This window comes from Herpailurus yagouaroundi, unplaced genomic scaffold, assembly GCF_014898765.1.
Source record: "Herpailurus yagouaroundi ecotype Mexico unplaced genomic scaffold, PumYag 195, whole genome shotgun sequence".
NCBI classification, from domain to species: Eukaryota; Metazoa; Chordata; class Mammalia; order Carnivora; family Felidae; genus Herpailurus; species Herpailurus yagouaroundi.
In genome coordinates this window covers 14935032-14956508 of record NW_024412426.1, presented here as the reverse complement: position 1 = coordinate 14956508, position 21477 = coordinate 14935032, and the positions used below count along the sequence as shown (strand labels likewise).

The 21477-nt window shown below is 51.8% G+C and overlaps 2 protein-coding genes across 12 annotated transcripts in view; one reads left to right on the top strand and one right to left on the bottom strand.

The window, feature by feature from the left end:
* The window catches only part of RASAL2 (RAS protein activator like 2), a 379294-nt gene extending 368116 nt beyond the window's left edge, over nt 1-11178 (top strand). For 9 of the 10 annotated variants that reach the window (XM_040446672.1, XM_040446673.1, XM_040446674.1 and 6 more), the window contains one exon: nt 921-6724. In XM_040446672.1, the coding sequence (XP_040302606.1) occupies nt 921-1063 (143 nt within the window). In that variant the 3' untranslated portion in view covers nt 1064-6724. The other variant, XM_040446671.1, reaches the window with a different exon arrangement.
* CLEC20A (C-type lectin domain containing 20A) lies at nt 3389-21013 on the bottom strand. Of its 2 annotated transcripts, XR_005781824.1 has the most exons (8): nt 20202-21013; nt 18656-18721; nt 16194-16559; nt 14987-15079; nt 10175-10294; nt 9308-9393; nt 3547-3708; nt 3389-3428 (listed from the first exon to the last, which is right to left on the bottom strand). XR_005781824.1 is itself a non-coding variant. In XM_040446678.1 (7 exons), the coding sequence occupies exons 1-7, from the start codon at nt 20449-20451 to the stop codon at nt 7390-7392; spliced, it is 1062 nt and encodes a 353-aa protein (XP_040302612.1). In that variant the 5' UTR covers nt 20452-21013; the 3' UTR covers nt 7359-7389. The 2 variants fall into 2 exon arrangements, 1 of the variants encoding a protein (XP_040302612.1); XM_040446678.1 differs by lacking the exons at nt 3389-3428; nt 3547-3708 and adding an exon at nt 7359-7470.
* Between the last annotated feature and the right edge of the window lie 464 nt (nt 21014-21477).

Genomic DNA, 21477 nt, shown 5'->3' with positions numbered 1-21477 from the left:
ATAATATTTTGATGGGGTGATTTTTTTTTTCTTTAAACATAGATGAGCCTGCTTTCCTTTAGATTGCCATATTTTGGGGGTGTTTTGGCCCTTCCCCCCCCTTTTTTTTTTATATAAGTGTATATAGTCAACAATCTTTGGTTCCAAAATATTGGTTCTAAGGCATTTTTCCCCCAGAGACTCAAAAGTAAAATGAAAGCAGTCTCCTTATTGGGAAGCTTTCCTGGAGTAACTCTGAGCTGGAATGAGTCTAGGAGCTTGTGTTCTCTGTTTGTTTCCATGTGTTATGTTTCCGGCATCCCCTTCGGCCACATCTCCCTTCCCATATTCAAACGACCCCTCAGTCTGAGCTTCTGGCTGCTTTTTCTCCTCTTGCTGTTGCGTCCTCACTTTGTTGGTGACTATAAACTGCCACCATGTATCGTTTTAATTTTGAGCACAACGTGAATTCTTTCCAAATGTGACTGGTGTGCCCTCTTTGGGGGCCGAGCTCCGTAGAGCACACAGCACTTCTCCTCTGTGAAATGAAACCTCTGGTGCTTCTTTCTTTGCCACCTAATTTTCCTTGTTTTAATTTTGGCCCAAAGCACTGAATACCTTAAGGCGGCTTGACACCCTGTTGCACCGTCTGCAGTAACACATGGTGTCATTTTCACATCGTCCCGGTGTCCCAAGGGATTATTAATAACCAGTCCTGCTGTGCTGAAAGGAAAAAACGAGAGAAAATGAACACAGACCCATTGGGCTCAGGGAAGCTGAACCTGAGTAGTGTGCAGAAAGAGGCAGAGACGTTCCATTTGTCTGGGAAGCATCATGCGTACTGCTGTTTGATAGAAAGTACTAGAACAGTCATTGAGTGGAGTGTCACGCCGTGATATCCTGCATGTAGCCCGAATAAAGCCCCGATTCGTGTGTTGCAGGAAAAACGGATCGTGTCCCTGGATTCGGCCAACACCAGACTGATGAGCGCACTGACCCAAGTGAAGGAGCGATACAGTGTGCAGGTCCGCAATGGCATCTCCCCCACCAACCCCACCAAGCTTTCCATCACGGAGAATGGTGAATTCAAAAACAGCAGCTGCTGACGGGCTCTGTGAATAGACAGACTGTGGGAGGAGACAGAAGGAAATCTCCCCGCTCTCCTGTCCCCAGTCCTTCCCCCAACCCCACCAGGTTTACAGAATGTTGCTACTTCAAAACAGCAGAGTGGCGAGAAACTCTTGAATGAAGAAGGAACCTTGTCTTTCAGGGCAGAAGGCTAAGCCTTCCAAGGTCGACGCTTTCCCCCCATGTCTCTTGTGTACATAGGGAACTTAGTTCTGGGCCATGTACAGAAAATACCACTGTAATATACCAAAAGGAAGTTAATAATGTAGATTACCTTTTTAATTATTACTATTTTTATTATTGTTTTCCTCTTGTTGAAAGCACTGCAGTTGTTAGAGGAGGAAAAAGTAGGAACGATGTGTGAGTGAGAAATGAGCCCAGGGGCTCAGTAGGTAGAGACCGAGTGTCTATCTGATAGACGTAGGATATCGTCAGAATGGATTTTTCAGGGATTCCCCTGCCAGTCTCAAAACCCCACTCTGGCCCCCTTGTCCTGTAGGAGAACATGCAAATACCAAGAACCAAACAAAACAATTTATCCCATTGGCCAACCCAAGACTGGTTCCGGACGGACGGCTCATCTGATTTGGGAATGCGCTGTCTCGGAAACACAGATAAGAGCTGTGGCATCAAAACCGGACTTTGGGAGTGATTTCTACTGAACTCCTGTTGATGTTTATTTCCTTCTGCCTAGAGCAGACGGGAATTTTCCATTTTAGATAGGGGGCTTTTTTTTAACCCCAGTTGTAATAAAGGGTGTTCTTTTTTTCCTCTTTAGAGTTTACAGAACTATAAATATCCATGTCTCTGCATCCCGTCTCCATCTGCACCACCCACTGCCCTCTCCTCCCCATGGCGGGAGCAGTCATCACAACAGGGTTTACTCTCCCCTGGAGAGGTTGTCCCAATATGCTGTCCATAAGCCATCCAAAAGAAACACCCTTTCTTCCACACAGAAAAGGGCTAATCATACCATAGCAGGAATCTCTGACTATTTCCTATTAAAAAACAAAAACGAAAAAACAGCTTTTCTATTTGTAACTTCATTTTTGTTTGGGATAAAGATTTTATCCATTGTACAAGCAAATCTCTGGGCAGGGTAATTTTATCTCAGTCGTTAGCTCTTAAATGGCTTCTTCGAATTCCCTCACTGAAATTTGGAAAGGAAATCCAGACCCAAAGCATCGCCCTCTCACACAAGTCAGGATAACTCCTATACAATAAGCAAACGAGAAGCGCAAGGACCGCACGCTCCAGCTGTTCTCCCGTGTTCTTCGTAGATGTGGCAATAATGACTCTGTTGTACCGATTTGTCATCCTTGGCTTCATTCACTGTGGGACAGAAACCGTCGTGGAAGCTCATTTACTTCCCTTTTTTCCCGAGGTGTGAAATGTCATCTTGAATGCAAACTTGATTATCAGAAGTATGGAATGTGACGTCTTAAAATGGACATTATGTATACAAATATATATACATATATACTCACACATATGTACATATAACTGCACAAATAGGAAAGTTCATGCCTTCTCCGCGTCAGATACAATGTAAAAGGGTTTTTGAGTCTCGTTAAGCAAGATCTAAGCAGTTCTTTATACTGAGAAAGCAACATTTCCCAAATAAGTTAATGATGTTTGTTTCAAATTATGAACTATAAGGAAATTTTTAAAAAGGAAAAAAGGAAAGGAAGATTAAAAAACAAAAGACGTGAGGGAGCCATATGCATGGAGTGAGTATTTCTACATAACAGAATATTATAAGGAAACAAGAGAACATGTATCGTGTCCTCTCTTGGGTGGAGCCCAGACTCCCAGACTCCACGTCTGTGAATAGCCTCCCTTTCACGGTGCCCCAGGCTCGCATCCGGACCTCTTGAGCACGGCCCCCGGGGCCCAGGCGGATCTCTGTGCTGGAGCTTGCGTCTCAGCAGCCTCCCCACGCCCCCCCCCCCAACCCACAGCCTTTTGAAACACTTCCCTTCACAATCGTCCCGTTTCTGCTGGTCAGAGATGGAAGGCAGGCTGCTCATGCGCCTGATCTGCGGTTTTCATGTCCCCCCCACTTCGGCACCTGGTTATCTTCTCGACCCCTGATAGTTATTTTATATAGTCTCACCTCCTCCCTCTAAGCCTAGGGCAGGCACACTGTGGTCAAAATCACTTATTTTCATAGGAAAAAAAAAAAATCTCACTCACTCTGAAGATGTACCCTTTGTTGGCAGGAGGGATGTAAACGTAGGTGGCCTTGTTCATGGCTATTCTCAGCTCTAGCCGTGTTTCATCCTTTCTTTATAAAAGCCTTCGACTGTGCTGCAGAAAGCCTGGTAAAGGAATTGTCAGTTTCAGTGGCCTTAAGTATGTAACTTGGGTGATGTCTTGCATTGAGGTGTGGAAGCTCTGAAGTGTTGGTTAAGGCTTACAGAGGGTGGATAAGCTTACCTGTACTGGAGGGCTGGGGGCGACACAGAAAAATCAGATGTGCTTTTGATGGTGCATATTTCTTGTTGGCATTGTGGGAGCTCCTTAGAGGGCTGCCTACTTGGGAAGATTAAATGCCCAAAGCGTTTGGAAAAATTATGCAGCCCTCTATTGCCAGGTTATCTTGAATGAAGAGAAGAAGAGTAAGAAACAAAAGTTGGAAGTCAGCTAGAAGTTCAGATTTATTACCAGATGTTAAGTTTCAGATTATCCTTTGAGCCTATTCCTATCCAAATATTTTTCTGAGTATTTCTTCTGAGAAGCTGCAACCTGTGGAACTTATTCTGAAAGACCTTCTACGTGGGTATGGATGACGGCAGCAAATAGCAGATCATCTTTACGGAGGCGTTGCTTCATCGGCTTTGCTTCGGCCCGAATAACTACATACCTCTGCTCTACTGGGAGGAGGGCGTGGGTGGAGTGAGACAGCAGTGTCTTGCACTCTGCCTTCCACCCCCACGTCACCACATTGCAGGGTGCGGCATGGACCGTGGTTGAATGGAATTTGGAGTTCAGGTGACGTGCTTGCCAAGCGCTTGTCTAGCTGACAGCCGGACTTGGCTATTAACAAGGACAGTGTGGGTTTAGGAATTAAGGAAAGAGCTTTCGCACTCCCTTTTTACGTCCCTGGAGCAACAGGCTCCCTGGGCCGAAGCAGCAGAAAGAGTTACATTCCCATCAAGTCACCGTATACCCCACGTCTCCACATGCCCCACGTCTCCGCAATGTGCCCCACGGCCCCAGGAGATGACACCTAGGTAACTACAACAAACACTTGAGCACTCACTGTGGTCCAGGCACTCTCACCAAGGTACAGTTGGAGCCTGGGGCCGCCTGTTGGTAAGGAAAATGTGGAAAAATGAGCTAATCAGGCTGCTCTAGGCTTTTGTTGTTTTCACTCAGTATTGAGTTGGTCCTAAGTAGCTTTCTCTGGATGGCTTCCACCTTTCCCCGTGATGGTGTTGGACAGGGAAAGAAAAAGCAGGAGTCTCTGACTGGTGTACGACCTTGAGAATTAGCTGGACTTTAGAAGTAAAGCTTTCCAGGTCTTAGTCGGCCTCAGCCTTTGTTTACGGATCTGTGGTTCTTTCGGCCCCGGGCTCTGTGTCCTCAGAGGTACCCCAGGTTGGGAGCGGTTCTTCTTTGGAAGTCCCAGAGCAAGACAGTGGCCATCAAATGAGTTTGCGTTAGTATTTGCTTTGCTTTCCATCTAGGTTAAGTTCTAGTCATGTTCAGTTTGGAGTTCCTGAGAAAGCTGGTCGTGGGACTGAACTTGGGGAAGGAACCCTCTTTAGGATTGCCCAAGTCCCATGTGACCTTGAGCCCAGACTAGACTTGTCACTGGGCCTGGCCCAGCGGCTCCCGAGCCCGTGCCACAGCTTCGGTGCGTCGTCAGATACGCCCATGGGGGCCACCTCCTCCTACGGACTGTGGAAACCAAAGGGACTTTCTTCTCCATTCCCTTTCCCCTTATCAAGTCCGGTGTGAGATCTCCGGCTTGCCCCAGCGGTAAAGAGCTGCCTTCCCACCCCCTACCCAAGGGCCAAGAATCTGGGATACTTTGTTTTCATCAATGGGTCAATTGAAAGAACCTATTTTACTAGTCTTTTAAAAGCAAGATAAGTTGGGTGTTGAATTTTTAAGCAGAATCTCTTTCCGTGTCTGAGTGAGTGTTATTAGTTTTAGAAGCATCCTCTTGTCACGACCCAATTATGAATGCTCTTGAGTTTAGCAAGGACAAAAGCGATGAAATTTGCATGAGATAGAATAAATATCTTATGAAGAGTGAAAGAGCGTGAGGAACACACATGATGCAGAGGGGGACTCACGTATAGCAAGCAGCCTTTCGGTAGCCCAATGGTTCAAGGGAACAGAACTGATATCCTTTGCCTGATCTTAAAATACACGGATAAGAAAGGCAATCTCTGTAGATGACACACACACCCCCAACCCAAAACACACAATTCCTAGGGCTTCCATTTTCTGAATGTTAATCACTTACGGAGCAGTGATTCTCAGAATTTCTTGAGCTTTGTAGATTTTCTGCTCTCATTTGTTACACGTTATAACCGTGGTTCGTTCCTCTTTAAAATGTACGGTATGTGTTATGTGTGTTACGTGAGTTCAACTGACTTGAAATTGATCTGGTTTGACGTAGGTATCGTCATTCATACCACGGGGAGGGATGGAAAGAAAGTTGAATGTCACTGATCGATCTGAGAGTAGGATCCAGAAAGAAGCAGCTTTGGTTCCTAATCAGTTTATCTTCAGGTATTTGAGGAACCAACCCGGCAAGACTTGGCAAATCTGGTGTCGCCCCAGGAAAGCAAAGTGGTCATTTGCCCCTATCTCAGCATGCATCGTTATCTCCTATTCATTTCCTATTTTTCATTCAGATGCTCTCATACTTCACTAGGAAATGATATGGTTTGGGACCTAGAGCCAGATTTATCTGTTGTTGTAGAAAGATTTCCACAGAAGCTGTGTTTTGGGGGCCTCCATCGTCTGTGGGAGGGAGTACAAAGGTTTACGTCTAAATACTGTACTTAGGTCACTTCTAAACTCCCAGGGGAAAATTCTAAATCCCCAGTTCACCAAAAGGTTGAGTGCTAATTGACTCAATGACCACCATCCTGCAGAAAAGTTTTCTGAGATAAATACTAAAGGTTGAGTTTTGACTGGTGCTTAGATATTTCCTAGTTGCATTAAAACTAACTCGAGCAGACGGCACAGCACACTGACCTGAATCACACCTGTGAGTTTTACCTTCTAAATTTGATTTTGTTCTTCATCTCCAGGGCCTTAATAAGAATGTGTTAATGCACATGACTATTTTACAATGATAGCTCTAAATAATTTATTTTTTATTTCAAGAAAGAGAAATACACCTTAGAAAAACAAAACCCAAGATTTTATTTTACTTTTAAAGCCATATTTTTGTGCCGGTAGCACTTAGATTATTCCATACGTGAGATCCATATCTGCATTTCATTACCTGGGTTTGTTCTAAAGAAGATTTATTTTTGTTCTGTGAATACTTTTTGATGGTTCTTGTACATGTACAGATATAGATACGTTTGAGGTCTTTTATTGCTATTCCTACAAAGAATACAAATAAACTTTAACTTTAAACATCTCAGACTAAAGTTGCCACTGTATTTGACATGTTACCACCTTACTTCGAGCATGTATCTGGATGATTAGAACACCTGGAGAAAAACCAGAAAGGACGTGCTTACGGGAACATTCTTCTGAAGTTCTGTCTTAGCATTGAGGACAACGTGTTGGAGAACTTCCCACCGGACAGGCAAAGAGTGTTCGGATGGAGGAGGACAAACCCACCATTAATGTGTCGTATTGCGAGGATGCCCTCAGGGAGCTCCTCACTCCGGACAGCCTGAGGTCTCTGTAACAGCTCGGGTGGCTAGTGAAGAAAGTGCCCTCCGCTTCTCCGGAAGTGTGGCCTCCCTCAGCTTCTCAGCCACCGCTGTCCTCTCTTTCTTCTCCAGGGAGATGAATGCGGTTTGTTTCAGGACTGGTGTTGTTTCGTTGGGGTTTGGGTTCCTGTTTGCTTGTCATTCTCAAGGTTACTGTTCCCAGATGCCTCCATCTTCCTCTGCTTACCTCCTGCACCCTATAAAATCCAGGGAGGCCAGTAGCTGTGTAGTCACCTCTTCGTATATCCGCAGTTATTTCTGAGCGCCTGGAACAAACGTATGTTCTCATCTGCTAGCATCATAGACCACAAGTCCCTCAAAATCCAGACAAGATGGTGTGAGAAGCCTCCGGGTCTGCCGACATGGGCTATTTTTTGTTCACTTCAAAGCCAACCCATTTCAATCTGAATTGCTCGTGACCTAATGTAAGCTTTAAGACTTCTCGGATCTGAAACATCAGAGAGAAACTGCTGTTGCTGTCTTGTGACCTCCCGGCCTAAACTGCCCACTGCTATGCCCTTTGTGACCAGCCATACCCTTTCTTTTTCTTACCCCCGGGGGCGCGCCCCCCGCCCCCCACCAGTCTCTGTGAAGGATCGCACCTACCCCAACCGGAAAGTACACGAATCAACTGTGTTAGGACACGAGGACCACCGCCTCCACCACCACTGCCCACCCCCTCCAAGGGGGGGTGCGGAGAGTCTGATGACAAACGGGGCTGAAACAAATGACTTACCGGTGCTTCTCAGTCCCATTTATCAGAATCACGACTGAACTTTGAAATCAGAAAAGAGGCCTCTTGAGTTCCACCACCGACCAGGTCACTGATCTCTCTAGGGACTGGGGCTGCGCTTCCCCGCCCGCTTCTCCAGGCAGTAACTTCAGCTGGGGTTAACAACCACTAATGCATATTGAGCCCTGAGCACTGGGTGCGTCTGTTACAATGTCTCTCTGTCCCCGTCCCTGGAATGGGGACAAGCTGGCTGCAGGTGTGTTTCCTTGCCTTCTGTTTGCAATTTAAAATGCGGCTCAAACTAATGCTATATACTCTACCTTCCGACACACACATGGTTGCCACCATTTCCACCCTTTAAAGCTGTGAGGCAAAAATTGTCCCCATTAATAGGGAACAGATACATTCCGACAGAGGTGGCCAGATCCCCGTTTTGACCCCAATTTTCCTATTATTGGCTTTACTTTTCCAGAGAAGGAAGATGGTTTCCGGTTTGGTTCCCTCCCACATCCCAAAAAAAAGAGTCCTTGACTTTTGGAAACCCAGTACTCGCACTGCGGTCTTACTGAACTTCTAACATAACGATCCGATGTCCAACTGCATCATTTGCATCATTTGCACCTGTTCCGAAATGCACGGAGAGCTCGCTCGTTCCTCCCCAGGGCCCCGGACGCACGGACGCACGCACGCAAACGCGCACGTACGCAAACGCACACGTACGCACGCACGCGCACACCACCGTTCTTTCCAGAAACGAGTTTGTGAGGTTTTAGAATGAGTTGCCAGGTGCTATTTCTTTGGCCTGTGAGTAAACTGCAGTGAGCTACCAGATAAATGCCAGTCTCTTTTCTTGTAACATCAGGATTTGGTTAGATGACCTGTAAGGAACTCTCTAACTCTGACATCTTAACGATCATTCTCTGGTATAATTGAAAAACGTGCTTCAAGCTTTTGCTGCAGTATTTAGGAACACTTCTTCCTCTTCACAATGTCCCATCTCATAATACTTTAAAAGAACAGAGGACTGGGCAGGGTGGGGAGCCTGGAACAAATGTATATTCGGATGAGCGACAGTGATGCTGGTAATAATAGCTAATGTTTGTGTTTATTGAGCACTTACTACGTGCTAATTTGCTAAGCACTTTATCTGGAATATTTCACTTAATACCAACCATATGAATTAGGTTTCGTTGGCCCTAATTCGTGAGAAAACTGATATTCAGAAAGATTAAATTACTTGCCCCAGGTCGCACGACTAACAAGTAGAAAGCCAGACCCCAATACAGGTCCTTCTGATTATGCTGTCTTCATTTAAAACAAACAAACAAACAAATAAACAAACAGCTCAAGAAACATGTTACAGAGAGAAGAAAAAGATCTGAAAAAGTCTCAGCACAGGCACCAACCTGTCACCACGAGCCAGCGTGGGAACAGCAGTGGGAACAGAGGAGCTCATGTTCCCAAACTTTTTCTCCAGGCTTATTGGTTTTGACGGTGTCGCCTTGCATTGTCAAGCCATCTGACCAAAAGCAGGGGTGGTCTGAAGTCTCACCTCACTCAAAAATTGGTCTTTCACATCTTCTGGGTCCAGGAGAGCTGGGATGGTAAAATCCGCTTTCAGGATTCCAAAGACCTGCCCTGAAAAAGAAAGGGCTGCCTGGTTCAGAGAAAATTAGCCTACTGTCGTCAGACGCCTGAAGTTCTCAACAGGACTGCCCACTGGACACCACAGATGCTGCACAGAGATTTAGGATTTCAAAAAGGAAGAGGAAAGAAACTGCCGGGCTGGAGGATGCTCAGCCACAGTTAGGACTAACCAGCCAGTGGCCGCGGCCAGGCAGTCCTCCCCTTCTCTGTCTCTCCTGTATTTCCCCCCTTCCTTTTAACAAATGCATTAAGCAGATACTCCGCACCGCGCTGGAAATACTCACCTATCCCTGGGCCCACATTTTAAAGGCCAACGCTACCCCGGAAAGCTCTGAGTAGGTTCTCTGAGCCAATAAACATGCTCAGCCTTGGGCCACGAGCCGCTGTCATCTTCCCGGGAACCACATGCAGCCTCGTGACAGGGCTGCCCTGTATCTGTAGAGCATTTTATAGCTTATGACGCACCACTGCATAAATACCTCATCGCTGGCTCGCAACAACCCCACGATGTAGGCAGGGTAGTTTTTACTACACCTCTTCTGCAGCTGAGGAAGAGGAGGTTCTGAAGGGAGGATACTTGCTCTCCGAGCTTTAACAGTAGTCAGGTCGCTAACTCCAGGCTCCTCGTCCTTGTTCCTTTTGTTCCGGTTCCCTTCCCTGCACTTGATGCTGTCTCACGAAAAGGTCTCGGGTGCCCTGTGCTAAGGAGCGGCCATCCGGATTTAACTGCTCCGCTGTTCGGAGCGGGTCCTTGGTGACCAGAGGCAGTTACCTGATGCTGGCGCCGGAGTTTTGCCTTTAGACTCTGGGTGTTCGGGTGAGCTCACGCGTTGGGCCTGAGTGGGGGCGGCTGTCTCTCTCACGGCACTGCCACTTCCTTCAGTGGTCACAGCTGTAGGAGGGGGAAATTAAGGAGCCATTGCAAATACGGCCGGGAGCAGGGTGGTCTGAGATTGGTGGCTGCCCCTGAGCTAGAAGACGGGCACGGAGAGCCACCGACCGCTCTGCACACAGCCGCTGCAGAGACCGACCGTCCCGGCCAGACCTTGACCCGCCCCCACAGGCTCACGCACCCAGCCCCTGCGTTGTTACGCCATCGTCCCCCAGAAAGCGTCCCTGACAGCAGGACTTGTGGGGCCTGGGCAGTATTAACGAGAACTCTTCCCAGGGGCAGATGTTTTCTTTCACACCCCAGGGGCGCGATGCCTTATGGCTCTGCCGGCTTCCCGGAGCCCCCACCGTTGGCAGTCAGGGACCCCTAACGTCGCCATCAAGAAGCAGCACTTGAGACTCAAGGTATTCCAAAACCAAGCTCAGCCTCCCCCCAACAACCTCCTCTCCCCTATGTGGCTGCCCGTCTCCTGAGGCCCAGAGACCCCAGGGTCCTCAGCTGCTCTCTGACTCCCTCTCCTGTCCAGTCACCAAACCCCTGTTGGTGCCTTGCAAAGGTCTGTTTTGTTTTTGTTTTTTTCCAGATATGGAACGATCATATTGTTTTTGTGGTATATTATTGTAAAATATTTAAACAAAAGTATCCCCTCCCCTGACCCAGGGGCAACCACTGTTAACAGTTTGCTACAGAACATTCTTCACACACTTGGGTTTTATAATTTGAATGCATAAAGATCTACCTTACTCTCTTTAAACGCTGTATAGTATTTCATTGACTGTACCGTAACTTACTTAACCCATCTGCTTTCAATGGACATTAGATTGCCTCCACTTCTCACTGTAATAATGCTGCAATAAAAGAGCCCTGTGTGTGGAGGACGCATATGTAAGTGTGCACCTCGTACTATTATTTCTTAATTCCCCAAAACAGGGCTTCTGTCTGAGAGGGTATTTCCATCTCAGAACAGACACGCCACCAGAAGGGCCGCTCCAGTCTACCCTCCCATCCAGTGCCTAGGATCGCTGATTTTTCCACTTTCCCATCAACACTTTCAGCCCTTCCAATCTTTGCCCGGCTGGTAAGTAAAAAAGTCGTTTTAAAAATTCATCTCGCTTTTAGTTTGGATTTCTGTGACTCAGAGAACAAAGCCGAGCTTTTTTTTAAAAATGTGTTTGCATCTATATTTCTTCAGTTAACGTCACTTGCAAACAGCCTAAAACCAATTCATTCCCTCGCGCCCCTCCTCACGCTGCTGGCCCCACACGTGCCCTTCCTGCCCCTCCTCTCCTGGTTGGCCTCCTCTCCAAATGCCCTCTTCTTTCCCCGCCCGAAGCACTGCACATTCCTCTGGTGAAGTGAATCGCTGTGTACAATCCAGACACACAGAATGGGAGAAACGCGCATAGTCTCATCACCCGACTGGAACCACTGTCAACATTTCTACGCGTTTCCGTCCAGTCTTTTTTGCCAAGCACAGGTGGGGGTTTCCCTTCCGTGTGCCGTTGAGTGCACTACATGTATAACGTTGAACCGCGCTTTGTCCCTTTAACGCCCTGTCACGACAAGCACTGTCCCCTGTCATTATAGCCACCTTGCTTCTATCAACTACGGCTCTGAGCGTTTTGCTTGCTTGCTGAAAACCTCCGATGCCTCCACCTGCCGCAAGGTCAAGTCCTTCAGAATTTGTCCCTCTTTCCCTCTTCCTTTGTCACTCCCTCCCCAAATACGTGACCTACACCCTGGTCACATCAGACTGCTTTCGTTCCCAAACCACACGTTTTCATACCTACTCGTTTTTGCTGTGCTGTTCCCTCTGCCAGGAAGAATGTTCTAGTGTTTGCTGCCTAAAATCCTCCATGAACTTTTTGTCCAATTACTGCCACCTTTCCAGGCAAAATGAATGAGTCACTTTCCTGCCAAGGCGCTCAGGTCACACTTCTGGCTCAGCACTTATCGGACTGTTGTCTCTATTAGTCCCTATTAGACTAAGCTCTTTTAAAAACAGGAAACAGGTCCTGCTTTCCTTGGTATCCTCAGTTCAATGCCTTGTTCAAAACCAGTACTCAGGAAGTGACTGTTGAATTCAATCATCCACCGACGTGTAAATCACTGTTCAAGGCCTGGGAAAGATACAAAGAGGCACAAGACAGCCCCTGCCCTGTGAGATTCCACAATCTCAATAATTCATAATCTGATCATTCATAATCATTTATAATTAATAAAATGAGAACGAGGCCAGCCCCGTCTGTCGAGTAAGGACAGAGGCGGGAGATGGAATGAATCACTAAACATCTCACTAGTGAATTGAGATTAGAGTAGTATAACTGCCATTTATTGAGCATCTGTCAGACGCCAGGCACTGGACCATAGCTCATGACACTGGTATTTTTCTCGACTTTAAAGAGAAAAAATGAAGCTCTGAGAAGTTAGGAAACTTGCCTAAGGCCACACTGTCAGTAGTAGGGTCAACATTCCAACCCGTGGCTCCCTTGGCTATCAGACTCCTACAGCCCAAATAGCCTGTTTCTCCCCTGGATTCGCGCCCCCCACCCCCCGCCCCTTAAATCATTACCCAGTGAGGCTGAGCAGGTGCCCCGGCTCTGGCTGCACCTGTAGAGTGGACAGGAATGCAGCCAGGGCAGGGAGACTGTGGCCCAGCACACGACCCCGCCCTCAACCGCCTGGCCTGCAGCCTGGGCATGGGGCCTCAGGCTCTGTCACCGCAGAGGAGCAGCCGGGCGCCGGGGCCTGGCTGGTGTGGCGTCCCCAACCCGCGGCGACTCGGGCGGGCACCTGTTTCACTTAGCCGTCTACAAGGCGTCCTCCCCGCGTGCGGCCGGCTGGGGGCTGCCCGCTCCGGGAGCGCGGTGAGCGGAACGTCCCCAGGCGCTCTCTTCTGTCCCCGGGAAGCTCCCTGGAAGCCGGGAGCCGCTATCTGGGGCCGACCTGGGGGAACGGAGGGTGGAGCCGGGCACGGGGCCCGCTGCTGCCTCCCGCGGAGTCGCGGACTTGCCTTCGGTAACGGGGACCTCCGGGGACGCGTGGACGGTGGCAGGGCTCGAAGTGGCGGCCAGAGCGGGCCCGGCCTCCCGCCCCCCCGGGGGGATAGATAGACAGCGTCCCCGGACGGCGAGCCGCTCTCGGCGGGGAGGCCCGGGCCGTGGGGCCAAGGTCGCGCCCTGAACAGTTACCAGCGGGGTCCCGGCCCCTTCCTCGCGGGGTAAGGAGTCCCCGGGGCGCGCAGGCTGGGCCGGAGGCCGCGTGGCAGCCGTCCCCTTGGCTGGGGAGCCGCGGGGCTCTCGGGAGCGGGGCGCGCGGGGGGCGCACTCGGCGGGCCCAGGGCTGACTCGCTTCGGGAGCCGCGCCGGGCGCTGGTCCCGGCGGCAGGAGAGAAAGCTCGGGCCGTGGGACAAAGACCCCGACGGGTGGCGTCCAGCGGCCGAGGCGGGGCGCGCGGGGCGCCCGGCTCCCGGGGCCCTGCGGCGGCCCTGCGGTTCTTCCACGCCTGGCCCTGCGCTCCCAGGGCCGACCGGGCTGAGCCCGGCCTGGGGCGGCCAGACAGGGGCCAGGTTAGACCTCACGTGGGAAGCGGAGGACAGGATGGTACCCAGTTTCTCTTCCGAATCTGACCACAGGCCCAGGCCCTGGAGCTGTTGCCGTCAGGGTGAGGGCCACGTTCCTTCGCAGCTCACAGGGAGTTCTCCTTGTAGGATCAGGGTGTCCCCGCTCAACGCTAAGCACCGCACCCCACCTGCAGCTCCTACCTGCACACCCCCCCCCCCCCGCTCCTTTTGCAAGCTAATTCCTTCTCGGGGTCCAAAACACAAACAGAATCACTTCCTCCAAAAATCCAGATGATTACAGGGACTGAGACACTCCGCCCCCCCCCCATGTCCCCATCATGCCTGTGCCTATACACACAACACCAACTATCAACACCTTGGGCTCCTTGAGAGCGGCCCCTGATTTTTCTTTGTGTCCCCAGAATAAATAAAGCTCTGTGCAACTATGAGCAAGTTCCCTAACTTCTCTGTGTCCTCAGAAAAGGCAAGAATACCTTTGTCAGATTTCGGAATCTGCAACAAAGCCAGGAGAACCGTGATTCTGCCCTCAACTACCCTACTTAGCTTCAGAACTCTTGGGAAGCAAAATTAGGTAATAGCTGTGAAGATGTTTCAGGAATTTAAAAATGCTGTAGGAGGGCAATCACTGTGTTTCCCAACGTGTCCCCACACATAGTCCCAACAACTCATCTGGAATCTTTTCTCCACCCAGAGGAGCCCAGAATCACAATGGGTTCGACAGGCACCTCTCTTGTGCTTCCCCCTCTGGATGCTAAACCTCAAAGGCCTCTCTGATGACTTCTCAGGAGCACTGCCCAGAGTCTTCCCCTCTGTCTCCCAGGCTGGCCCTCATCACCTCACTGGGGGTGCCACACAGCTTCTCCTGAGCCTCCTGCCCTGGAACTGCAAGTTCGTGGCCCAGGTCAAAGAGGGAGGTTGATGGCAACTGAGTCCCCCTTCTCCAACCCCAGCTGGCCCTGCAGGGGGTGGGGGTGGTCTGGAAAATCCTCTTCTGGGCGGATCCCACGGGGCATGCAGGTGACCTCTCCAGCTCTCAGACCCTGAGACCTTGGGACCCAGCCAAGGACAGGTCCAAAGCACCCACACAGAACCGAAAACAGGCACGTACTTGGCCTGCGCATGGTCTCCGCGGCCACTTCTGAGGAGGGAGCGTGAAAGGATGGCTGGAGAGCTGTGGACTCCCGGTGCCCAACGGAAGGGTCTGTGAGTAAGGAAGGAGAGTGGTGAGGACAGGGCCGACCTGGCACAGAGCGCCCCCAGGTCTGCCTCCCCTAAGGCCTGCCGGCAGCCCCACCAGCTGCCCATCTCAGCCAGCTCAGTGTGCATGCGTGCATGTGCATGTGCCGGCTGCGGGCGGGGGCTTGCCGGGCCTTTAATCCTCAGAGAAGCCCTGCAAGGGAGGGACCATCATTCTTCCTTGGTAGATAAGGATCCCCATTCTCATCAAATCCAAACCACCGAAAGAAACAGCCAAGAACAGGCAGATCCACAGAAAGTGCATTAGCGGCTGTCGGGGCTGAGGGTGAGGGAGAATGGGGAGTGACTGCTCGAGGACAAGGAGTTCCTTTCGGGGTGACAAAAATGTCCTAAAATTAGTGGTGACGCCTGGACACCCCGTGACTACTAATAGCCACTGAGTTAGACACTTAAGAAGGGTGATTTTTAAGGTATGTGGACTATATCCCGTAAAGCTGTTACAAAAAGTAAAGAAGACTGGAAAGGAAGAAGGGAGAGGAGAGGGAGGGAAGAAGTCAGGAAAGAAAGAAAAAAAAGAAGAAAAGGATAAGGCAGGACGCACCTGTTGCTGAGGACACACTCTACACAAGATCCAGAATAGCCAGGCAGGCCTCTGGTTCACGTGCACTTAGAGTTCAACAACAGTGACAACCGCTAACATCTGCTGGGCGCCTACTCTGTGCCAGGGTCTCTGCTAGGTTTGTTCTATACATTCTCATTCAGTCTCCGAAGCCATTTGTTAAATATATTTTCCAGGAGAGGAAAAGGAGGCTCAGAGATGCCACGTGCCTTATTTCTAGCAAATGGTAAAGCCCGTGTGAGATTCCCAAGTCCATGCTTTGAACCTCTGCATTGCCCAAAAACTAATCACCGTTGCTAACTGCTAATGCCCTGAGGCCCTGAGGCTCGATGGGCTCCACTCCTTCTTTCAAGCTCCCTCAGAAGCTCCTCTTACCCTCAGGGTCTAGAGGTTCTTCCTTGGGTCCAACCTCAGCGTCTCCTGCTGCTCAATAAACCCATGTCCCATCCCGTTCTATCCTTGGTAAGCCCAGGGCCCGTGGGGACAGGCTGTCACACACCATAGAAGCAGATGAAGGGTCTCAGGGAAGAGCAGGCCAACGAATACACTCGGGGGGAGTAGCGCGCGTAGGTGCGGAGCCCCGCACACAGTCCCGTCCCCAGCTCGGGCACTTGAAGCCAGGTGGGGATGCTGGCACCCAGGTTGCTCGACCAGCTCAGAGACCCAGAGGTCGCGTCGAAGTAGAGGCCGATCCAGGCCTCGGTCTCACTCGTGATGGACTTCAAGGCCTCCTTGCCCGCCTCGTCGGTCACCATCTGCAGGTCGGCCAGGTCCGTGTGGTGGCTGTGGCAATACCGCAGGGCCTCCGGCCAGGTCATTTCTTGGTCAAATCGCATGAAGGTCTGTCGGCCAATCTGGACCACAGCTGGGGGCAAAAAACAGGGAGACCGCAGGCCTGAGGTCCTGGATCTCTGACAGACCAAGCCTCACTGCTCCCCTGGGACAGAGCTCGGGTCTGACTCGGGCCCTTGTCCCGGTCCTTGGGTGTTGGATTTGAGGAAACCCACCATTTTACAGGCAGACTAAACACCACATTGGGAGAACGGATGGGCTATCATGGCAGCGGCCGAGAGAATGCAAATTAGGAAAGGCGGGGCTGAAGAGCCCTGCTGGGGGCTAAAGTCCTTACAAGCTAAGTCTGAGTTTCCATTTCTTCATCTGTGCAATGGGCATAATAGCACCTAGACTAATTTAAAGGCCTAAACGAAACCACGTATGCAACTGGTTTCGCACCGTGCGTGCAAATAATTAGCACTTGATTAAAAGGTAGTGACACTTTATGGGGAGGTGAGGAGGAAAACGGGACAATCCTACTTTAGAGGCAGCCTCATCTGTGATTTCCAGCAGCTCTAACTATGGCGCCGGCTCTCAGGAGGCTCCAGGGCTAAGGCAGGATAGAGACAGGGGGTGATATCCATCATATGTGGAGAGCCAGGGAAAAGACAGAGCGTGCCCATCCCAGTGGGCCCGACTTCCAGCGGGGCTCAGACAGCCCGGGATGCCGGCCTCCCATAGCCCGCACCCTCCCTCCCCCGTCTCTGCCGGAGGCTGGCCTGGGCCGACCCCCCACGACCGCCCCTTGCCAGGCCTGTCTCATCTGTAGCACACAAGCCCGCGCATCTGCTTCTAAACAGCGGGACTGGGAAAGGATGCGGTGCCAGATCCTGAGGGACTGATTCCAGAGACCCGATGAAGGAAACACCTCTATTTGCAGAACAGAGAGCCACATCCTCAGATTCAAATAGGGCCTCCCAAACTCGCGGACACATCCTGGTTCACCTAAGCCCGGCAAGATTTGCCTGATGTTTCCCTCATTTTCCCTATCTAAACTGATTTTTTTTTTTTTTGGAACAGAGAGAGACAGAGCATGAACGGGGGAGGGGCAGAGAGAGAGGGAGACACAGAATCGGAAACAGGCTCCAGGCTCCGAGCCATCCGCCCAGAGCCCGACGCGGGGCTCGAACTCCCGGACCGCGAGATCGTGACCTGGCTGAAGTCGGACGCTTAACCGACTGCGCCACCCAGGCGCCCCTAAACTGATTTTTTAAAGCTATCCTCTATGCAGCGAGGACTCCCCAGCCCCGAGCTATGCATGTGGCAGACGTCATCTTTTTAAATCCTCATTATAATCCCGAGAGGTAGATGCTATCGACCTCATCATACAGGTGGGAAAGCGGGGGCCCGTGCTGGTGATGATGTGCCCAAACTCACGCCGTATTAAATGGCAAGATGAGATTCAGACGAGGTCCACCTTGGACGCCCGGCCATCTTCACTCTACAGCTCCGTATTTCGTAGCGTGCGGAAAACCAGCTCCATAAAGCAGAGGGAGTGGGGAGTGTATTCCCTTTGTCATGGATTCTTTACACCCGATGTGAAGAAAGTTTAAAAAAATATACAGCAGGGGGCACCTGGGTGGCTCTGTTGGTTAAGCATCCGACTCTTAGTTTCAGCTCAGGTCATGATCTCGAGTTTCATGAGTTCCAGCCCCGCGTCGGGCTCTGACGGTGTGGAACCTGCCTGGGATTCTCCCTCTCTCTCTCTCTCTCTCTCTCTCTCTCTCTCTGCCCCTCCACTGCTCGCTCTCTCTGTCTCTCTCAAAATCAATCAATAAACTTAAAAAACAATTAAAAACAGAAGATTCCAGGGCAGGCATATCAGAAGGGAAGTCCCCCTCACCCACCACGGAAGCAGGGGCCTCACCAGAGCTGGGATGCAGCCTGGGCCATTAACGGCCCCTCTCTGGTTGGAGACCTTGAGCGAGTCACTTCCCTGTCTGGGTTCCTCTGAATAATAAAACCGGACTGATTCTCTCCACGGGGTTCAGCCCGGGGACAGCAAAGCCAGAGGATCCCTCAGCCAGGCAAGGGTAGGGAGGAGCAGAGGGGACACAGGGTGGCATGACCCTGCCCGCCAGCCCAGGTGCACAAGTCAGAGGGCAGGCAGAGCTCCCAGGTGCGTACCTGGCTTTGGAGAGGTGGTTGGGCTGAGAGCGGGCTCTGTGGGGGTGCGGTGCCCCACAGCAGGGTCTGGAAAACAGAAACAGAGCATGCGTCACGGGGAGGGAACCTCTGCAGGCACCGGGAACCAAGCGGAAGCCAGGAGATGCCTTGGGCTCCAGGGTAAACAGCTTTCTCCATCCCTGTGACATTTATTCAAGAAATATATACAGGACGAGAAAGAGGGAGATTGAGAGAGAGAGAAAGCCCCTATTTTGTGGCAGACACTGTTCTGGGCCCGGGGAAAACAGCAGAAATTAGACAAACAGGATCCTGGCTTTTGAAGAGAATAGGAAGGAGCCAGCCTTGCAAAGTGGTAGAAGGAGATCCCCAGGCAGAGCGAAGGCCAAGCCCCTAAGTGGGAAAGGGCAGCGTGTGTCTGAGGAGCAGAGAGCCAGTGTGGCCAGGGGCAGGGAGAGGAGATGAGGCCAAAAGGTCAGGCAGGGCCTGGTCGGCCTCAAAAGGGACGTGACCCTAAGTGCTAAGCCACCTATTGAATGTGTTGGAGCAGAGTGACCTGGTTTGTATTTTTAAGAGCTCATTCTGTGTTGAGAACTGACTGTGGGGGCAGGGCAGACCCTCCCCCCCCCCCCCCCCCACAACGACCGGGGTGGAGGACCTGTGGAGTCAGGACGTGCCTCAGTGGAGCCCAAGGACACCAGAGGGAGGAGGGGAGAGCCTGCGCCCAGGGCCCTTTCTTTGAGGGGCTCCCACCCCTGCACATCCAGCACTCCTGACCGTCTCTACTGGCTTGGGAATCTGAAGGTCAAGCCTCGCCCCCGTGGGCTGTATTTCAAGGCCCCATGACAGGCGCGGCGTGGCGGAAAACAGGGGAGGTGTCCAGCTGTGCTCCGTGCCCCTGTTTGAGGGGTTTGGGTGACACAGAAAAGCAGAAGTTGGCGCTTTTGACCAGAAAAGTGCCGTCTGGTCTGTAACTATCCCCCTGTGTGATCCCCCCAGGACGGTGGCATGGGCAGAGAGGGACCAGCAGGGGCAGGATGGGGCCAAGATGGGGTCAGGACGGGGCCCTTGAGCACCGCCGATTTCCTGCAGGGATGTCCGAAGGGGTTGGTTCCCATCCACTACTCTCCCTGCCACCATGAGAGGTAAAACCGGACCTGTGCCCTGTGGGAAGAGCAACGCTGAATTCTGCTGCCTTTGCTGCGTAGATGCAAGCGGATCCCCCACCCGCTTTTCCTTTTTCCTCCCTTTCTTTTTCCTCTTCTCCCAAATCCCTAACCGGCAGGAGGGGACAGCCCAGATTTCACCTTCTCTCCACGCTGATTGCCACTTGTTTCTCTGACGGAGTCGGAGGAACGAGGGACAGAGGAGATAGAAACCAAGGCTGCAGAGACGCGTGTAGCGGCGGGGTTAAGAGAGCAGCGGGTCGTCCTCGTCCTGGGAAGGACGTGAGAGGGCCCGCCCCCCACCCCACCCCCCACCTGCTCGGGAGAAGCCACCCCGGAGGAAGAGCGGGCGCAGGACCGGACTCGAACCCACGAGCACACACCGTAGTAGCAGATGAAGGGCTTCTGCGCCGTGCACGAGGCGGCCCCGAGGTTGGGGAAGACGGATACGGAATACAGAGTGGCGCAGACGCCCTCGGCGAACACCGGCAGCGAGCTCCACACGGGCGCCGCGAAGGTGGAGCCGCTGGACCAGCTCAGGCCGCGCACGCGCACGTCGAAGAAGAGGCCGATCCACGCCTCGGTGCTGCTCGTGAGGGAGTAGAGGGAGCTTATGCTGCTCACGCTGTTCATGCTCTGCAGGTCGGCCAGGTCCGTGTGGTGCCGCCGGCAGTACCGCAGGGCCTCAGACCAGCTCAGCGTCGCCTCCACCCTCGAGAACGTCTTGCCACTGTTCAGCAGCCGCAGGGCTGGGACAGGAGAGGCCGTTGGCGCATGGCTGCCCCCAACCCACCCCTGGTCCCCAAAGAGCTTCCGGCCTCAGCACAGGGAGCCTCCCAGGCCTCTTTTTTTCCCTCCGCTCCACCCCTTACCGCGGGCTCTCCCCTCGCACACAGCTGTGCCTCTGGGCCTTTGCACAAGCTGCGCTCTGGGCCTGGAAGGACTGGCCACTCCCCACCCCCTGCTCCCCCCAGTCCCTCGTTCTCCAGGGTCCTTCTCTCCCCACTTGCCTTTGCCCAACTAACTGCTCAGCCCTCTGCCCCATCCTCTACACCCTTCCCATTTGCTCAGTGCCCCTTTGTTAGTGCTTAGTAACAATATCCCCTGTTGACTGAGCCCTCACGGCTCCGTGTGCCTGCAGCTCATGGAATCTTTCCAGTAACTCCCCAGGAGGGACATCACCATGCCTGTTTTGCAAATGAGGAAACCCAGTCACAGAGAGTTAAGGGACTTGACCAAGGCCACCCAGCGGGAAGGGACAGAGCCAGGACACAAGGACCATGGGAGGAGTTTCCAGGGCCAGGCCCTGAATCATAGCAGGGGACCACCCTGTTGTAGGCAGGGCTCAGAACAAGGGCTGCACATGAAAACCGCCTGGGGAGTTTTCCGAATACACTGATGTGCAGGCCCACCCCACAGCAAGGATCTGCATTTGCTGGGCTGGCATCAGAATTTTGTAAAACCCCCAGGGAAAGGACCTTTTTGTTTGTCTGTCTCCACCATCAGGTGCAAGCAACTTGGGAGCAAAGAATGAGCTTTATTCATTCATCCTTATATCCCCAGTGTCCAGCACATCAGAAGGAAATGAATGGAGGGAGGGAGGGAGGGAGGGAGGAAGGAAGGAAGGAAGGAAGGAAGGAAGGAAGGAAGGAAGGAAGG